This window comes from Taeniopygia guttata, chromosome 4A (genome assembly GCF_048771995.1).
Source record: "Taeniopygia guttata chromosome 4A, bTaeGut7.mat, whole genome shotgun sequence".
Classification (NCBI taxonomy): domain Eukaryota; kingdom Metazoa; phylum Chordata; class Aves; order Passeriformes; family Estrildidae; genus Taeniopygia; species Taeniopygia guttata.
The window spans coordinates 729775-746751 of record NC_133029.1 but is presented as its reverse complement, the minus strand read 5'-3'; the positions used below and the strand labels follow the sequence as shown (position 1 = coordinate 746751).

General features: G+C 52.9%; 1 protein-coding gene across 7 annotated transcripts in view; it reads left to right on the top strand.

The window, feature by feature from the left end:
* The window catches only part of MCF2 (MCF.2 cell line derived transforming sequence), a 48053-nt gene that overhangs the window by 19349 nt on the left and 11727 nt on the right, over window positions 1–16977 (top strand). For all 7 annotated transcript variants that reach the window (XM_072929008.1, XM_072929006.1, XM_072929007.1 and 4 more), the window contains 16 exons: window positions 304–423; window positions 1915–2031; window positions 2704–2853; window positions 3785–3909; window positions 4349–4463; window positions 4824–4943; window positions 6021–6212; window positions 7816–8007; window positions 8126–8297; window positions 10821–10909; window positions 11480–11568; window positions 11787–11853; window positions 13815–13930; window positions 14033–14102; window positions 14416–14508; window positions 16265–16357. In XM_072929008.1, coding sequence (XP_072785109.1) covers window positions 304–423; window positions 1915–2031; window positions 2704–2853; window positions 3785–3909; window positions 4349–4463; window positions 4824–4943; window positions 6021–6212; window positions 7816–8007; window positions 8126–8297; window positions 10821–10909; window positions 11480–11568; window positions 11787–11853; window positions 13815–13930; window positions 14033–14102; window positions 14416–14508; window positions 16265–16357 — 1920 coding nt within the window. The remainder of the gene's footprint in view (window positions 1–303; window positions 424–1914; window positions 2032–2703; window positions 2854–3784; window positions 3910–4348; window positions 4464–4823; window positions 4944–6020; window positions 6213–7815; window positions 8008–8125; window positions 8298–10820; window positions 10910–11479; window positions 11569–11786; window positions 11854–13814; window positions 13931–14032; window positions 14103–14415; window positions 14509–16264; window positions 16358–16977) is intronic.

The following is a 16977-nucleotide window of genomic DNA, read 5'->3' as shown; positions in this document are numbered from 1 at the left end:
CCAGCCCTCTGTTCCCTGCTAAGTTGTAATTCACTCCCCAAGTTATAATGCTGAGCAGTATCTGTGTTATTAAAGTTTGTAATAAGTGTGCCTCCAAGGGGCACGGCTGAGCTCCTGCCTGCTCCAAAGGCAATGGGGTGCAGAGCCCAGCTGCAGGTACATCCCAGACCTCCAAAGCACTCCCAGCACCTCCCTCCTGTTTGAAAACCAGGAGAAGCCCTGGAGCAGAGTGATGCCCTCTCCTCAGGGCACTGCCAGCTGCCGGAGGCCGTGCCCGGGTGAGTGCTGTGTGTCTCCCTGCAGGCGTCCTTCCCCGGGAATCTGCACTTGGTGATGGTCCTGCGGCCCACCGGCTTTTTCCAGCGCACCTTCACCGACATCGGCTTTCGCTTCAGCCAGGAGGATTTCCTGCTCAAGTTACCGGTACGGGCTGCGGGCAGCTGCTCCTGCCCGGGCTGTGCCCAGAGCCTGCCCCGGGCTGTGCCCAGAGCCTGCCCCGGGCTGTGCCCAGAGCCTGCCCCGGGCGGCAGGACGGGCTGGCACTGCCCAGCGGCTGTCCCCGCGCCGCTGTCCCCACGGGGAGAAGGCCACGGAGACACCGCAGCGCTCCGAGCCCTGCCAGGACCTGAAGAGGCTCCAGGAGAGCTCAGAGCCCTGCCAGGACCTGAAGTGGCTCCAGGGAGAGCTCAGAGCCCTGCCAGGACCTGAAGGGGGCTTCAGGAGTGCTCAGAGCCCTGCCAGGACCTGAAGGGGCTCCAGGGAGCGCTCAGAACCCTGCCAGGACCTGAAGGGGCTCCAGGAGAGCTGCAGAGGGACTGGGGACAGGGATGGAGGGACAGGAGCCAGGGAATGGCTCCCAGTGCCAGAGGGCAGGGCTGGATGGGATTTTGGGAACTGGGAATTGTTCCCTGGCAGGGTGGGCAGGGTTGGGATGGAATTCCCAGAGCAGCTGTGGCTACTCCGTGCCTGGAGTGTCCAAGGCCAGGCTGGACAGGGAATGCAGCACCCTGGGACAGTGGAAGGTGTCCCTGCCCATAGCCTGGAGACTTCATGGTCCTTCAACCCCAACCATTCTACGTGAAGAGTAGCCAGGAGTTTGTTTAAAGTCTGAAAAGTCAAAAGACATGTCCAGTGGAGCTTTTGCTATGAATTTCCCCATATTCAGCTAAGTGTAGACTCCATACCAGCATCATGCTGGTGGTTGTTCCTAAAATAGCAACTGAAATGAGTTTATTTTCTCAATGCAGAATTTCCAGACGTCTAAACCACCTTAATTACAGGACATAACGAGAATAATTAAGAGAAGAAAAGTACATTTATAGAATCTAAGATTGATGCTATTACAAACACAGAGAACAAATTAATTCTTTCCTTTAGGAAATAGCATGATTTTCACAAACTACATTTTTCACTCTAAAATGTCTGTTCTTTGCACAATTTTGAACATTCCTGACACATCCCATGGTAGATCAAGATAAAAAAATAATGAGCACATATTTATGTGAAATTTGTAAGTTATAATTAATAACTTATTAAAATGCATGTGTTCTTTCCAGTTTACTGGTCATGCCTTGCTTAAAGCTGCATCACTTTGCTTTGAGCCCCGTTCTGCAGCATCTCTCTGTGCTGTGCATTTAGGAAGGATAGCAGCTGGAGGTGAGGGGTGGCTTACAACAGTGGTCAGAGACACCAAATAAAAGCTGTGTTAAGGCAGAAGTGCAAGAAGGAAGCCCTGCTCCAGAAGGACATAGGGCAAACTGGAGCTGGAGGTGCAGCAGAGATGAGGGGGCAGGAGCGGTGACCCCGCTGACAGAGGCCCTGTGTGTGTGTGTGTGTGTGTGTGTGTGTGTGTGTGTGTGTGTGTTTGTGTGTGTGTTTGTGTGTGTGTGTGTTTTTGTGTGTGTGTGTGTGCAGGTGGTGATGCTGAGCTCCGTCAGTGACCTGCTGACCTACATCGATGAGCAGCAGCTGACCCCGGAGCTCGGGGGCACCCTGGAGTACTGCCACAGCGAGTGGGTCATCTTCAGGACGGTGAGTGGGGCTGGCCTCGGGCCAGCTGGGGCTCCCTGGGGATGGTTTGTGTCCCTGGGGATGGTTTGTGTCCCCGGGGGTGGTCTCTGTCCCCAGGGGTGGTCTCTGTCCAGCAGTGAACACTGGGGACTGGAAGCAGTCCCCAAAGCCACTGCTCCTCCTGGGTCAGACGTGCAAAGGAGCCAAGGGTTGTTGGGCTTTGGTGGGTTTCCAGGATGGTTTGGCCCTCAGGCTCCTTTTGAAACTGAAAAATCTGTATTTTTAAATCCTTACTAGAATTCCCTTAATGGGAGATACCAAATAGGCTTTTTTGGTAATAATGGTCGCTTAATGTGATTAATATCCGAGCTGTGTTTGGGAAGTGGGGTAGTGAGGCTGCCTACTGCACACTGACCAAATGCAGAGAATTCAGCACATTTCCAGTTCGGTTTGTGTCTTTCCCTTGGCAAGAGCTTTCACATTGCCAGGAGGCAGGAGCTGTGCCTTGCTGTGTGTTCTTGTGCCTGCTGCACACTGTGGGTTTTCCCTGGGCTGTTGTCTCCCAGAGGAGCGGCAGGCTGGGTTCCGGGGGATGTTCTCTGCCTGGGCATCCCCCTGGCTCTCCCGGAGCTGTTGGGTGCCCTGGCCCAGCTCAGCCCGGGTCCGGGCTGATGGGTGCCCCGTGTCCCGCAGGCCATAGAGAGCTTTGCGCTGACGGTGAAGGAGATCGCCCAGCTGCTGCAGAGCTTTGGCACGGAGCTGGCGGAGGCGGAGCTGCCCGAGGACATGCTGTCCATCCAGCGCATCCTGGCGCTGCGCACCGAGCGCTACCGCCAGCTCAAGGTACGGCTGGGCACTGCGGGGTGTGCCCGCTGCGGGGTGTGCCCGTGTGCTTGGGTGGTGCCCACTGTGCTTGGGTGGTGCCCAGTGTGCTTGGTTGGTGCCCAGTGCTTGGGTGGTGCCCAGTGTGCTTGGGTGGTGCTCAGTTTGCTTGGTTGGTGCTCAGTTTGCTTGGTTAGTGCCCAGTACTTTGTTGGTACTCATCTGGTTGGTTGGTAACCAGTGCTTGGTTGGTGCCCAGTGCTTGGTTGATGCTCGTTTTGGCTGGTTGGTGCCCAGTTTGGTTGGTGCCACTGCTTGGATGGTGCCCAGATTGGTTGGTGCTCAGTGCTTGGTTGGTGCCCACTGCTCCCTCCCTCCATCCCTCCCTCCATCCCAGCCAGCACAAAGCACCTCAGCTGATGCTGATGAGGACCCCAAGGGTTTAGATTTTCCCTGAGAGGTTGTGCTGGGGGTGCTGACTGCATGTGCAGAGGCTGTAGTGAGTGGTGCTGTGTGGGCTCAGTCCTGGCTTTGTTCCCCCGTGGGATGCTCCTCTCACAACCCCCTCTCCTGACCTCGATGGAGGAGCACAGCCCTCAAGCTGTGGACAATCTTGCTTGCAGACATGAACTGGTGGACAGATGTCTCACAGCAGCAGCAGCTGCTCATCAGGAGAGCTGGGGCAGTGCTGGTCTCCTGAGCCCTTCTGTGGCCTGCTGTATTCATGTGTGACGTTTCCACCCAGCCTGGTGACCCCTCCATGGCTCAGCCTCGTGCCGCTCCAGGGGTTAATTCCATTTAAAGAGGACTAAAACATCAGCTGGGAGTCCTTTGGTCTGTTGGGGATTGCTGCTCTGTTTCACACAGGGAAACTGAGGCAGGGGAAACACAAAATGACCCATCCTTACCTCGCAGTAAGTAGCCTGAAGGAGAAATGTTTTGTGTGATACAGGAAGATATTACAGCGGTCACAAAGGAGGGAAACCTGCTTTTGAGCAGTTTTGAAGAGCCAGACTCAGGGGAATGCAGTCAGGACCAGCAGCAAGAGAGGCCTGGGGACTGGGAGACGGTGAATCGGTGAGTGCACTGTGCTCCTCATTTCCCCCACTTTTCAATGGAAACACCCGAATTATTCAGCTGTGGATGTGTTGTTTAGGTCACCTATCAGAGACAAAGCAGAATTTTGCTCCAGTCCATCAGAGTGCTGGGTGATTTCTCTCATGGTTTGACTTGCTCTGATCTTTATCCCCGCTGCTATGATGAGGCTGTGGGGCAGATGCAGGGTTCTCCTGTGCCAGGCTCCCAGGTTTTACCCAGATAAATGGAGATAGCAGCAACTGCTTCACACAGATGCTCTCCTCTGCAGTGCTGATTTCATTCAATCTCTCTCTGGGATCCTCATGTCTGTTGACTTCTTCTGAGCCTTGGGTCCAGAAAACCTGTGCAGGTGATCTCCGGGTCTGGTCCATCTCTGCTTGTTCAGATTGTTCAACCTTGTCCTTTTTCTGTGCCCAAGGTTGCTTGGTCAGCTGCGTGAGATGGAGACTGCTTTTGATGGCTTCTGGGAAAAGCACCAGTTAAAAATGGAACAATATTTACAGCTGTGGAAGTTTGAACAAAGTTTTCAAGAGGTAGGCTCAGATGTGCTTCCATTGGCGGAAGGGAGAGCTGGAGATCTGATGGAGAGAAGATTTTGTGCTTTTTATTTTGAGGCTGTTTAATTTATGCTGCTGTTCCTTGACTGTGGCAGGGCTAGCCAGCCTGGGGAGACGGCTGTGCTTCCTCTCTGGGTGCTAATTTAGGAATCACTGCCTTGCAGTCGTGCGGATTTTGCTGATGGAAGCATCTTTGAATTTAGAAATTAGTTCTTGGATGCTAGTTGTATTATTGGATTTAGCAGTCTTAGCCCAAGTGTGATTAATTTTGGGCTCAGAAGGATTTCCTGCCTGTGCTTTGTATCCTTTTGCAGCAGTCTCCTTCTTTGTGTCTAGGTCAAGAATGCCATTGAGTTTTTAATGGGTCAGCAAGCGGAGCTGCCTGACACTGGTGACAGCATCCCCCAGGTGAAGCAGAGGCTCAAGGACCTGGATCATTTCGATGGCATGGCTCAGGTGAGATATCCTGCTCAGAGGAAGCACTGATGAAACACAAGAGCCACACTCTGGGTTTGTGGCAGGAGGTTGCTGAAATCTCCTGGTTCTGGTGTAATTTGTTGGTAAGTGCTGCATGAAAGGATCGATTTCATGTCTCTGCTCTGAGCAGCAGGGCTGTGATCACTCTGAAAGCCAGAAACAGGGTATTTAATTATCAGAGTTAAAATAAATTGCTGAGCCACCGTGAAAATCCGGAACAGATAAATGTCTGAACGTGGGGGATGCGTGGGATTTAATGAGCTGGAAGAAGAATTATTTATATTTTAAGTGCTTTAGCTATGCTAATAGGCAGAAACTTGTTACCAGGCACATGGAGTTGCAAATAAAGTTGTATCCTGATGTCTCTGTGACTTGAACATAACATATGGGTGAAGACTAAGAGATGGAGGGGATAGAAGAGTGAAGTGATTCACAGGAGCCCAGCTAAGGAAGTGACCTTTGCAAAGGGACGTGCTGGGCACCTGCCAGGGTCAGCAGAGCAATCCTGAGGGGTCTGGCCACAGCAAAGAGTTCTGCAGAGAGGTCTGAGGCTTGCTGGCCATTTCGAAGGAATGTTTGTGGAGAGAAGGAGTAGGATCAACAAGCCAGGCAGGCAGGGTGCAGCAGGAAAGCCAGCCCTGGAGAAACCAGAGCCATCACACTACTGAGGTGTGCAGAAAAGATCCTGTGTGCTTGGCATCAAGGTAAACCCTAACTCCTCCAGTTCCCTTGGATGCCTGGGAGCAGCATGGTGGCCTAAACTGGGCCTGAGCTGCAGCTTATTCAGGCTGTGGTGTCTGGAGGGGCAGAGATGCACTGCCAGCAGGCACTCGGTGTCGCTGCTTTGGTGAAATACGCTTTTCTCCTTCATCCCCTCTCTGGATGGCGAGGTTTCCTTCCCCGAGGGTGGGTACACTTTCTCCGGTGTGCTGCTGCTCCCTGTCAGCCATCTCCAGGCGTGCCGAGCCCTGCTGAGGCGGGGGCACGCGTGGGTGGCTGTGTGTGGCTGTGCCCGTGCCCGTGGGTGTGCAGCCGGGGCTCTCCCTGTGCCCGCAGGAGCTGATCGGGAAGGCCCAGCTGGTGATACTGCACGGGCACCAGCTGGCAGCCAACCACCACTACGCCCTCAACCTGATCTGCCAGCAGTGCAACGAGCTGCGCCACCACTCCGACCTCCTGGCTGAGGACATCAAGAGGAAGCAGATGCACCTGCAGAAGACCTTGGACCTCCATACCCGCCTGCAGCAGGTAGAGTTCAGAGACACGGGGCTCTGAGGAGATGGCTGGGCAGCTTCTCCACGGGGTTGGCCTCTCTTCTTTGCTGGCAGCATCCAAAATTTGCAGCTTGTCTTCAGTTAATGGTAGGGAGGTGTTCCCCAGAGGCTGGAGGAGTGCCACACCCCTCCCTTAGCTGGGGAGTCAGCAAACAGGTACCTGCTGGTGCTGTGAGGGCAGCAGAAAGAGGTGGGCATCTCCTCAGAGCACCAGGCTCAGCTGCTGCTCTTGGTGGTGCTTTCATGCTACATCTGTGTATTAATTGACTTTGGAGGTTTTCATGCCCAGTGTGACAGAGGTGATGCTCTCACATAAACTCCAGCCCTTTTTCCTGAGTGATTTATTAAGAATGAACATAGCTGAGTGTGAAATAAAGTGACAGATTGGTAGATAGGCACAGTTGATGTGTGCTGCCATGGAAGTGGAGTCATGTGTCTCCAACGCTCTTTGATATCTTATCAGCATCAAATATTCATTTAGGGAAATGCACGCTAATTAGGCCAGAAGGCACATGGCTGTAATGTGCTTGAGGCCAATTAAGAAAACAGTGAGTTTTGACCCTGTTGCATTTCCCTGTTTCAGGGAGCTGGGGAGCTGCTTTTTCTCTGTGTGCTGCTGTGTGGGGACAGGCAGTTCCTTGGCAGCCTCTCAGCTGCAGGGCAGGCGCCTCTCCTGGGCTCCTTGCAGGCCTGTTGGTGCCAGGGTCTAGCTTGGGTGTGCTGGAGCACAGCATGGTGCTGCTCTCCATGCCTCCCATCCCACTGACAGCACTGGAAATTCTCTGTTGGTGGCTGGAGCATCCTCTCAGCCCTGTGCCCACCTCAGTGTGTGAGTGCCAGTGACCCCCAGTTCAGGTCTGCACTGAGCCCCAAGAAGGTGCCACCCTCCCTGCAGGCTCCGAAGGGCTCACTTCAGCTTTGCCAGGAGAAATAAACAGCTGCTTGTCACTGGGGCCAGCTGTGCTCTGGTACCTCTCTGTCAGCTACAGCACTGGTTTTAGCCAGCCACAGGCAGGAACAGCTCGGCTCTGTTGAGGGCTGCAGTCACCTGGCAGAGAAAATGGGGCCTTGGTGCCTCTAACCAAACCACAGGAGGGGCTGGGGTCCCTGGGAGAGGCTGCATCCAGCCCAAGCAGTGATACCCCTGGTGGGACCCCGGTGTCAGTGGAGGTTCTGGGGTCCTTGGGAATGGCTGCATCCAGCCCAAGCAGTGACATTCCTGGTGGGACCCTGGTGTCAATGGAGGTTCTGGGGTCTTTGGGAGAGGCTGCATCCAGCCCAAGCAGTGACATTCCTGGTGGATCCCGGTGTCAATGGAGGTTCTGGGGTCCTTGGGAATGGCTGCATCCAGCCCAAGCAGTGATACCCCTTGTGGGACCCTGGAGTCAATGGAAGGGCTGGGGTCTTTGGGAGTGGCTGCATCCAGCCCAAGCAGTGACATTCCTGGTGGATCCCGGTGTCAATGGAGGGGCTGGGGTCTTTGGGAGAGGCTGCATCCAGCCCAAGCAGTGATACCCCTGGTGGGACCCCGGTGTCAGGGAGGGGCTGGAGGCTCTCACTGGCTGTGCTGTCCCCAGGCCCTGCAGTGCTGTGATGAAGGTGCCTACCTGCTCGCCAACCAGCAGATGGACAAGTGCCAGTCTAAAGAAGGTGCTCAGAAAGCTCTCCAGGACATAGAAAGATTCCTTGAAAGCTCCTCATCCTACCTAAACTGTGACCCGCAGGCCCTGCAGTACGATTTTGAGGCAGTGCTGACGCCGGAGCTGAAGGTAAGCGAGGCCCAGCTCCCGTGCCAGGCGTGGGGAGCAGGGTGGGCGTGTGGCAGCGCCGTCCCTCTGCCTGGGGTCGGTGCAGGGGAGGGTATCGCTGCGTCCCTTCCCTCCGCAGTGCCAGATCCAGTCGCTGCAGGTGAAGCTGGAGAACGTCCGCAGCATGTTTGAGAACAGGCAGTGCTGCTTCAGGAGGCTGCTGGACAAACACGTGCGGCCCGTCCAGCTGGTGGCTCCTCGGCCAGAAAACCCTCCCCGGGCCAAGTCCCCCCTCTTCTCTCCTAAGCATGGTAATGGCCTGTGCCATCCTGGTGTCTTCAGCTGGTAACTTTGCTCTGAGGCAGCAAGAGTAAGGCTGAGGATGGTTTTGAGAAGCTAACTAAGCCTTGCTGGCAAGAGTTATTTAATGCTGTTAAATATATAGGGGATTTATTAACTCTCCAGTGTTTGTGTTCCCATACCTGCATGAAGGATGAAGTTGGTTGCTTGTTATTTATCTCCACCTCCCACTCAGTTAAAAAAGAGCTGTAAGTAGTGCACACCTCCAGTTCTGCTTTACTGGAAACTGGTGAATTAATACTGCAGGAAAAAAGGGCAGGGTTTATAAATTTATCAGCTTGCCTATTCTCTGTGGCTGTCTTGAGCTGGAACTGACATAAAGTTAGACTGATGTTTGCAAAGGAGCTTGGAGAAACGAGGAGCTCAAATCTCATGAACAGAAATGAGCTGGATGATTAACTCCTTTTGATTCCTTCAGGGTGTCTTTCCTAAATCCCAATTGTGGAATAATTAATGCCCATAAAGTTACAAATTCTCATTGAACTGAGGTCACTGAATGTTCTGCCTTGGTTTTGGTAATGGGATGTGGCACCATGTTAGCTTTAAATGATAACATTAAACTCGGGGCTGCCAAGGATGAATCAGGCAGAATTAAAAGAGATTCCAAAGTAGCATCCATGTATTTCCAACCAGGGACTTGCTCAGTTATGTCAGAATATTCAATTCAGTGATCTGACTATATAAAAGCAATTAAACATTTGTGTTTTAACACAAGGTTTTTATGATGAAGTAACAAATATTGGTTTATGGTGAGTTGTGGCAGGTCTCATACAGCAGCAAAAGCAGCATCATGGAATGAGAAATGTAAATAGCCAAGTGGAGGGGTGGGAATGAAGCTGGATGCAGTGAAATAAAGCTGAAGATGCAGGCCAGTGCAGCAGATAAATCCCAGATTTCCTCTTCCCAGGCTGATGCTGCCCTCTCCAAAGCACATTACCTTCTGAAGCCCTTTCCTCAATCAGTAAAAGCTCTGATTTGTCAAACTAGAGCATTGCCATTTTACCTAGCACAGCTTCTCCAGCTTCCTAGAAAGAGGAAAGGGTTAAAGGCAAATATTGACCTAAAGAGTGGGGTAAATGGGTGGCCACCCCTGTGGGATGCTGTGAGCTCACCGTCACTCAGCTGGACTTTTTTCATGCCTTGATGGACACGAGTTTTCCTAGCAGAGGCACTCGGTCACCTGCCAAGCGCAGGTGTGCTCCACTGATCCTCTTCCTGAAAGCAATGGTCACGTGTGGGGAAGGCAAAAGGCTCCTCTTTGCAAGAGAGAGCTTTTTAATAAAGTCTGTTTGATAGCAAACATCAAACTGCTGTGGCCTGCTGGCGTGATGGGCAGTGTCAAAGGCACACGCTGAGCTCTGCTGGGAGTGCTTTGAGATGGATGGGTTTTGTGGTGTGGCTTGAAACCAAACCAACTCTCAGCACATGGTTTTCATCCTCTATTCCTTTCTTCCTCACGTTTCTGTGCCCCTTTCCCCCCTTCTGTCTCTGTCTGAGGACAGATGATTCCTCTTTTATCTTCGCCCTGGATTTGAAGCCTGTCTGAGAAATGTGGTTCTAATTTTTAAACCATTTTTTGGGGGTGGGGGAGAAGAGTAAATCCATCCCCCCCGAGCCCTCAGGTGTAGTGGGTGTGCAGAGGTGGCACTGCAGGCTGTGAGCAGAGTCCCCTTGCCAGGGAGGCTGGTGCCCGTGTCCCACCCAGCCCCAGATCCCTGTGCCCTCCTGCCAGGGCAGTCTGAGCAGGACCCCTGGCCAGTCCTGGCCTCTTTGGGTTCCCCCATGTGTGTGGGGACCTTCTGCAGCGCCCAGAGCTCCCTGGTGACCCTGGCTGTGGTCACCTGCAGCAGCTGCCCCAGCTGGGCTCTCCCCACCGAGTGCCCCAGAGCCTGCCCTGCCCCTCTGGGCTCTCTGCAGCGTGTCCCCATTGCTCTTACAGCCACGAATGGTGCCAGCAGCTCACTGCAGAGACTGCTGCTTTGTGCTTCAGCTTCCAGCTCTCCTCTGTAGCTCAATTGCAACTTGTAATCATTTACTGACAATACCAATGCATTTGTGCAGGATGGAGAAAGTTTATTGCGGCTGAGCATCTTGTCCTACATTCATAAAAGAACTTTCAGTGTCCTAGCAGGGGATGTTCTTTTCTGGAGTTTATTTGCTTTTATTGTTTTTGCTGTTATCATCTGCTCAGGCTTCAGACACTTTGTTAGGTTGTGATTACTGTGTTCCCTGTGCATTTTGTTTTTTCTAAATATTTGTACTTTATGGCCTTTATGACCACGGGATGTGCTATGTGGAATCAGTATTGTTTGAGATAAATACCCTTTATTTTGTCAGTTTGCTATCAGTACTAGCTAGCTAATTATTTATTCTTAAGGTGTATCCCATTTTTCTGCCTGACTTACTAGTTTCTGTCTGAAGAATCCCCTTCACCATAGCTGTACATTATGTAATTCTGCTTTTTTCTATCCAAGGTGTAGATTTTAATTCCAGTTTGAAATTTTCATTTGATCTCTCTCTCCCTGGGAAGAAAACTTCAAGAAAAACTCCAAGTTCTCGCAAGGTAAAAATTATTCGTGAAATCTGAGTTATTTTTATACAGGGAAAAACTGAAACTCCTCTGAACATTGAGCATACTTTGGATTTGGAGAGACTCTCTTTAGTTTCTTTTTTTCTTTCTCCTTTTAAAAAACCCAAGCAAACCCAAACCTCTTGCATGCATGTGCTTTAGTTGGATTAGTCCAACACCTGAGCTCTGTGTTGATTGATTTTACAATTTCCAGATACCTATTTCCTGTGTGTTGTTCCCTGAAGTTATTTCTTACACAACAGAGGTGTGTATTAGGAAACATCCCCATCCACATATTTCCCCTGTGGAAACTGTTCTCTGGCCTCTCCACTAAGGAATTATGTTACCAGTATTTTCAGATCTTGTGTAGCAGAGTAATTTCAGGGAACATTTGGCTGCCCATTCCATAAAACCCTTTACATAAAACCCTTTTAAGGTTGTTGCAGGGAAGCAGAACTCGTCCTTGCCCAGGGAGTTTCCTGGCTGGCACAGGGGCTGGCTGCTCCTGCCCTGCGGGACCCTCCTGCAGCTCTTCCCTCCCAGTGCAGCCCATTTCCCTTCCAGATCGAGGTCATGCACGACTACCAGGAGAAGAGGAACTCCCTGCAGTACTTCATTTCAGACAGCGATGACAGCCTGGACATTCTGAAGGGGTGAGCACTCACCCATCCTCATCACCTAAAAGTGTGTTTGTTTCTGGCCAGTCCTTGCCCCATCCCCTCCAGCCTGGCCCAGGTGTCCTCTCTCGTGCTTTTACCTCTTGGTTATTAATGAGATCACAGAATGGTTTGGGCTCCTTGAACTGCACTGATCACTCGTGGGGCTTTTTATAGACATGAAAATAATACATTTCTATTTTTTTTCATTTTAGCCATGTCATAAATGAGCTCATAGAAACAGAGAGGGTGTATGTGGAGGAGCTCTTCACTGTTCTGACGGTGAGTGACTTCTCCAGGTTGCTCCTTGCTGTTCCCTGGTGACTTGTACAAAGGGCACCAGCCCCTCTGTCAGACCGAGCAAGGATGTGACAGGGCAGGCTTCCACCAGGCTGTCACATCCCAATCTAGCCACAAATGCTCAGGTTTGCTCCTTAGGCTGTCTTTGTTGGAGGCACCTGCAGGAACAGTTGGTGTCAGGATCAGCTTTTCACCGACAGCGAAGGAGAATCCATCTATTTGTACACAAAGCTTTGGTAATCAGCCTCAGCAGCGCCTGTAAAATGTACAGAAAGCTGCTTCTTTTGACTGTTCCTTAATTTCCTTCACCTTGAGGAGACAAAAGGAAGCAGCTTGTGTTTTATCCTTGGGAGGATTCTGTCTCAATACTGTGAACTTGTGACTGTATGAAGCACATAACTTGAGAAAGTTGATAATGATTGCTCATACTGTCGTTTTAGACTTTACTACTTTATTCCAAAATAACTCTTGCTGATGGCCAAAACAAGCTGGCTGTTGAATAGCTCCCCCCACACACGTTTCCCTCACCCAGGAGCAAGCAGGATGTAAATCTGTTGTAGTCACACCTAGTTTCCCTGCACTGATTGGGTTTTTGTTAAACCACTCTCTGTGATGAAGCACTTGGCAGGTACACAGATTTGTTACTGTGCACATCGAGTCTAGATAGAGAAAAATGGACAGATAGACTTCAGTTTTCTGAAAATTCCCTTTAAAGAGGGAAGCCTGCTTGCTGGCCTTACATAAAAATGACTAATTTTCCAGATACTTATCATCTATTGCATCCTTAATCAACTACAAAATGCCTGCTTAGTGCAAGCAGTATTGATTCCAAGCACAGTGAGTGTGAGAGGTGGGTTTGGAAGGCCAGAGGAGATGTGCTGTACATATTGAACACATTTTTGCTGCCCGTGTTGGAAGGGCCGTGGTTCTGTGCAGCCCGTGGTGGCCAGCAGGGCCAGCCTGAGCTGTGGCCAGTGGCATTCCTGGGGGCACTGCTGGTGCTGAGCTCTGCTCCCTGCACTGCAGCCAGGAAATTTGCCATATCTGCTGCAGTGATGGCCTGTTACTGTGGGGAGCTTTACATTCATTCTGGTTCCACCCAACAGTTTGTATGTCAGTGCTGTCCCTTCCAGCTCCTCCTCAGTTTGGGAGCCCCTGAGGTCAAGGGGCAGGAGGAGGCACAGGGCCCAGGATTCCTGGAGCACTGGGAGACCCTGTGCTCTGCGTGGCTTGTGCAGGAGCAAAGAGGCCGTGGATTTTGGATCTGATCTCGAGCTGTGTCTGCTGTGCAGCTCTCCTGCAGGGGCTGTGGTGAGGCTGTGTGGAGCTGCGCTCTCTGCACACACACACACACACACACACACACACACAGTGTCCCCTGTGTCCCCTGGTGTTCCCCACACACACTCCTGTGGCTCCTCTCCTCTGGAGAACCGGGAGCATCTCTGCAGTGCTGCCAGCCCCTGTCCCTCACCATTCCCCTCTGCACCACAGCCCCGCATGCCCAGAGACTGAGGACAGGGTTTAGAGACCAAAAACCAGGGAATAAAAGAGATATTGTGACGCTGTTGAGCCATGATTTTGGAAGGCAAAATGATCTTTATTCAAAAGCATTTCTCTCTTTTATAGAGAACATCGTGAGCATTAATTCCATTGGTCTTAGAGTAGAAACATTTCACCTGATTGGTGCACTGGGTTTAGGTCAGTGTGGTAGAACATATCAATAAACAATATGAATGGAAAGCAAGATAATAGATTGTTTACATCCCTCTGGGACTTTTCCCCAGGCTTAGCCTGGCAGAAATTTTTCTCTTTTTCCCTAACTGAACTGAGAACATCCATAATATTGCACTTAGAGAGATCAGATTGCAGGTGTGTTCATGTCCCCTTTTGACCTGCCTTTGAGGAGATGGCAGCTGAGTGGAGCCCTTTTCCCCTGGCAGGGCTACAGGGCTGAGATGGATAATCCTGCCATGCTCATCCTGCTGCCGCCCGTGCTGAGGAACAGGAAGGACGTTCTCTTCGGGAACATGCCCGAGATCTACGACTTCCACAACAAGTAGGTGCTGCTCTCTGCCCCTTCCGTCATCCCTGGGAGTGCTGAACACCCAAACCTCCCCTGCTCACGGCTCTGCTCCTGTCCCTTCTCCCTCTCTTGCAGAATTTTCCTGCACAGCCTGGAAAACTGCCTGGGAGCACCCGAGAGAGTGGGATGTTGTTTCCTAGACAGGGTGGGTGAATCATTTTCTATAAAGCAGACTCGAAGGCCAGGGTTTCTGCTGGCTTGTTCTGCTCTGCAACACCTCAGTTCTGCTGGCTGGGTGAGAGCTCCTGGCCCTCGGGAGCAGCAGCCAGGCCAGCAGAGATGGCAGAGCAGCTGTTGTGGGCACAGCTCGGACCCTGCTGTGCTTTTTTCACCCAAACTCGCTGTACAACTGAAGTTGGCAGCAGAGGAGGAAGCACACACACTCAGGGTGCTGGCCTGAGCTGCTGCCTGGCAGGACTGGGTCCTGAGGGTGACTGGCCCCTGGGCTTGCCTTGCAGCGAGAGGATTTCCAGATGTACGAGAAGTACTGCCAGAACAAGCCCCGCTCCGAGTCCCTGTGGAGGCAGTGCTCCGAGAGCTCCTTCTTCCAGGTGAGTGCTGCTGCTCCCCCAGGTGAGTGAGTGCTGCTGCTCCCCCAGGTGAGTGCTGCTCCCCCCCAGGTGAGTGAGTGCTGCTCCCCAGGTGAGTGCTGCTGCTCCCCAGGTGAGTGCTGCTCCCCCAGGTGAGTGCTGCTGCTCCCCCAGGTGAGTGCTGCTGCTCCCCCAGGTGAGTGAGTGCTGCTCCCCCAGGTGAGTGCTGCTCCCCCAGGTGAGTGCTGCTCCCCCAGGTGAGTGAGTGCTGCTCCCCCCCAGGTGAATGCTGCTCCCCCAGGTGAGTGCTGCTCCCCCAGGTGAGTGGCTGCTCCCCCAGGTGAGTGCTGCTCCCCCCCAGGTGAGTGCTGCTGCTCCCCCCAGGTGAGTGCTGCTCCCCCTCAGGTGAGTGCTGCTCCCCCCCAGGTGAGTGCTGCTCCCCCCAGGTGAGTGCTGCTCCCCCCCAGGTGAGTGCTGCTCCCCCCCCCAGGTGAGTGCTGCTCCCCCTCAGGTGAGTGCTGCTGCTCCCCCCAGGTGAGTGCTGCTCCCCCAGGTGAGTGCTGCTCCCCAGGTGTGTACTGCTGCTCCCCCAGGTGAGTGCTGCTGCTCCCCCAGGTGAGTGAGTGCTGCTGCTCCCCCAGGTGAGTGCTGCTGCTCCCCCAGGTGAGTGCTGCTGCTCCCCCAGGTGTGTACTGCTGCTCCCCTCAGGTGAGTGCTGCTGCTCCCCCAGGTGAGTGCTGCTCCCCCAGGTGAGTGCTGCTGCTCCCCCAGGTGTGTACTGCTGCTCCCCTCAGGTGAGTGCTGCTCCCCAGGTGAGTGCTGCTCCCCCAGGTGAGTGCTGCTGCTCCCCCAGGTGAGTGCTGCTCCCGCCCAGGTGAGTGCTGCTGCTCTCCCAGGTGAGTGCTGCTGCTCCCCCCAGGTGAGTGCTGCTGCTCCCCCCAGGTGAGTGCTGCTGCTCCCCCAGGTGAGTGCTGCTCCCCCCCAGGTGAGTGCTGCTCCCCCAGGTGAGTGAGTGCTGCTGCTCCCCAGGTGAGTGAGGGGCTGCTCCCCCAGGTGAGTGCTGCTGCTCCCCCAGGTGAGTGCTGCTCCCCCAGATGAGTGCTGCTCCCCAGGTGAGTGCTGCTGCTCCCCCCCAGGTGAGTGCTGCTGCTCCCCAGGTGAGTGCTGCTGCTCCCCCAGGTGAGTGCTGCTGCTCCCCAGGTGAGTGCTGCTGCTCCCCCCAGGTGAGTGCTGCTGCTCCCCCAGGTGAGTGCTGCTCCCCCCAGGTGAGTGCTGCTCCCCAGGTGAGTGCTGCTCCCCCCCCAGGTGAGTGCTGCTGCTCCCCCCAGGTGAGTGCTGCTGCTCCCCCCAGGTGAGTGCTGCTCCCCAGGTGAGTGCTGCTCCCCCCCCAGGTGAGTGCTGCTGCTCCCCCCAGGTGAGTGCTGCTGCTCCCCAGGTGAGTGCTGCTGCTCCCCAGGTGAGTGCTGCTCCCCAGGTAGGGCCGCTGCCGTGTCCCAGCCCTCCTCAGCAGCCCACCCACAGCTCTGTGTTCTGTCTGTGCTGTGTGCCACACGCACACCAAACACCACAAAAGGAGATGCTGGCGTTTCTCCTGCCCCAGTACGAGGCAGATCCCCTCACTGGGGGTGTGCATGCTGTTACCATAGTTCTGTACTTGGGGTGCCATTCAGCACTTTGACATGAAACCCTATGAAGGCATCGAACCCCACGGCTGTGCTGGTGGAATATCTGCTCACAGGTGCTGCAGAACTTACTTAGGCTGACTTCTGTGTTCCAGGAATGCCAAAGGAAATTGGAGCACAAGCTGGGGCTGGATTCCTACCTGCTCAAACCAGTGCAGCGCCTGACAAAGTACCAGCTGCTCCTGAAGGTATTCCATGTTCTGCTTCCAGGGGGCATCAGCAGAGAGATTAGATTTGGTTTATTTTTCAATTAAAGGTTACCTGTAAATCAGCACCGAGCTTTGGATGGCATATTGCTTGTCGTGGCCTCTCCTGAAGTGACTTTCAGTGAAGATGAATGTTCACATACCTGAAAAAGGACCAAGAACTTTAAAGAGGCCATTTTTTAAGCAGAGAAACACTGTTTGAATCTGCTCAGAGATGCAAAATTACAGAAGCACCTGTTAGAAAACCAAGCCAGAGATGATCATGAGGATCTGATGAATAAAATAAATCGTTGCATCTCTTCTTCTCCTCGGCTGTTGATAGCACCTGTAATCTTCAATTTATTCTTGTGTCCTCCATCTGAGGCAGGGCAGTGCAGTTATCCTCACTTTGTAAGGCAGGAGTGACACTTGAGTAGTGCTTCTGAGCCACCTTCCAGCCTCTTGAATGAGCATGCATGCAGCTGGAGGTGGGCACAGGGATCTGAAATGAAACTAATGTTATCTCAGTGGTAGAATTCTGTCCTCCATTTACTGACTTCAAGGCTCTGGATTTTATAAATTCTGTTCCTTGTGCCTGCCAGTCTGAAGACAATCATCACTGC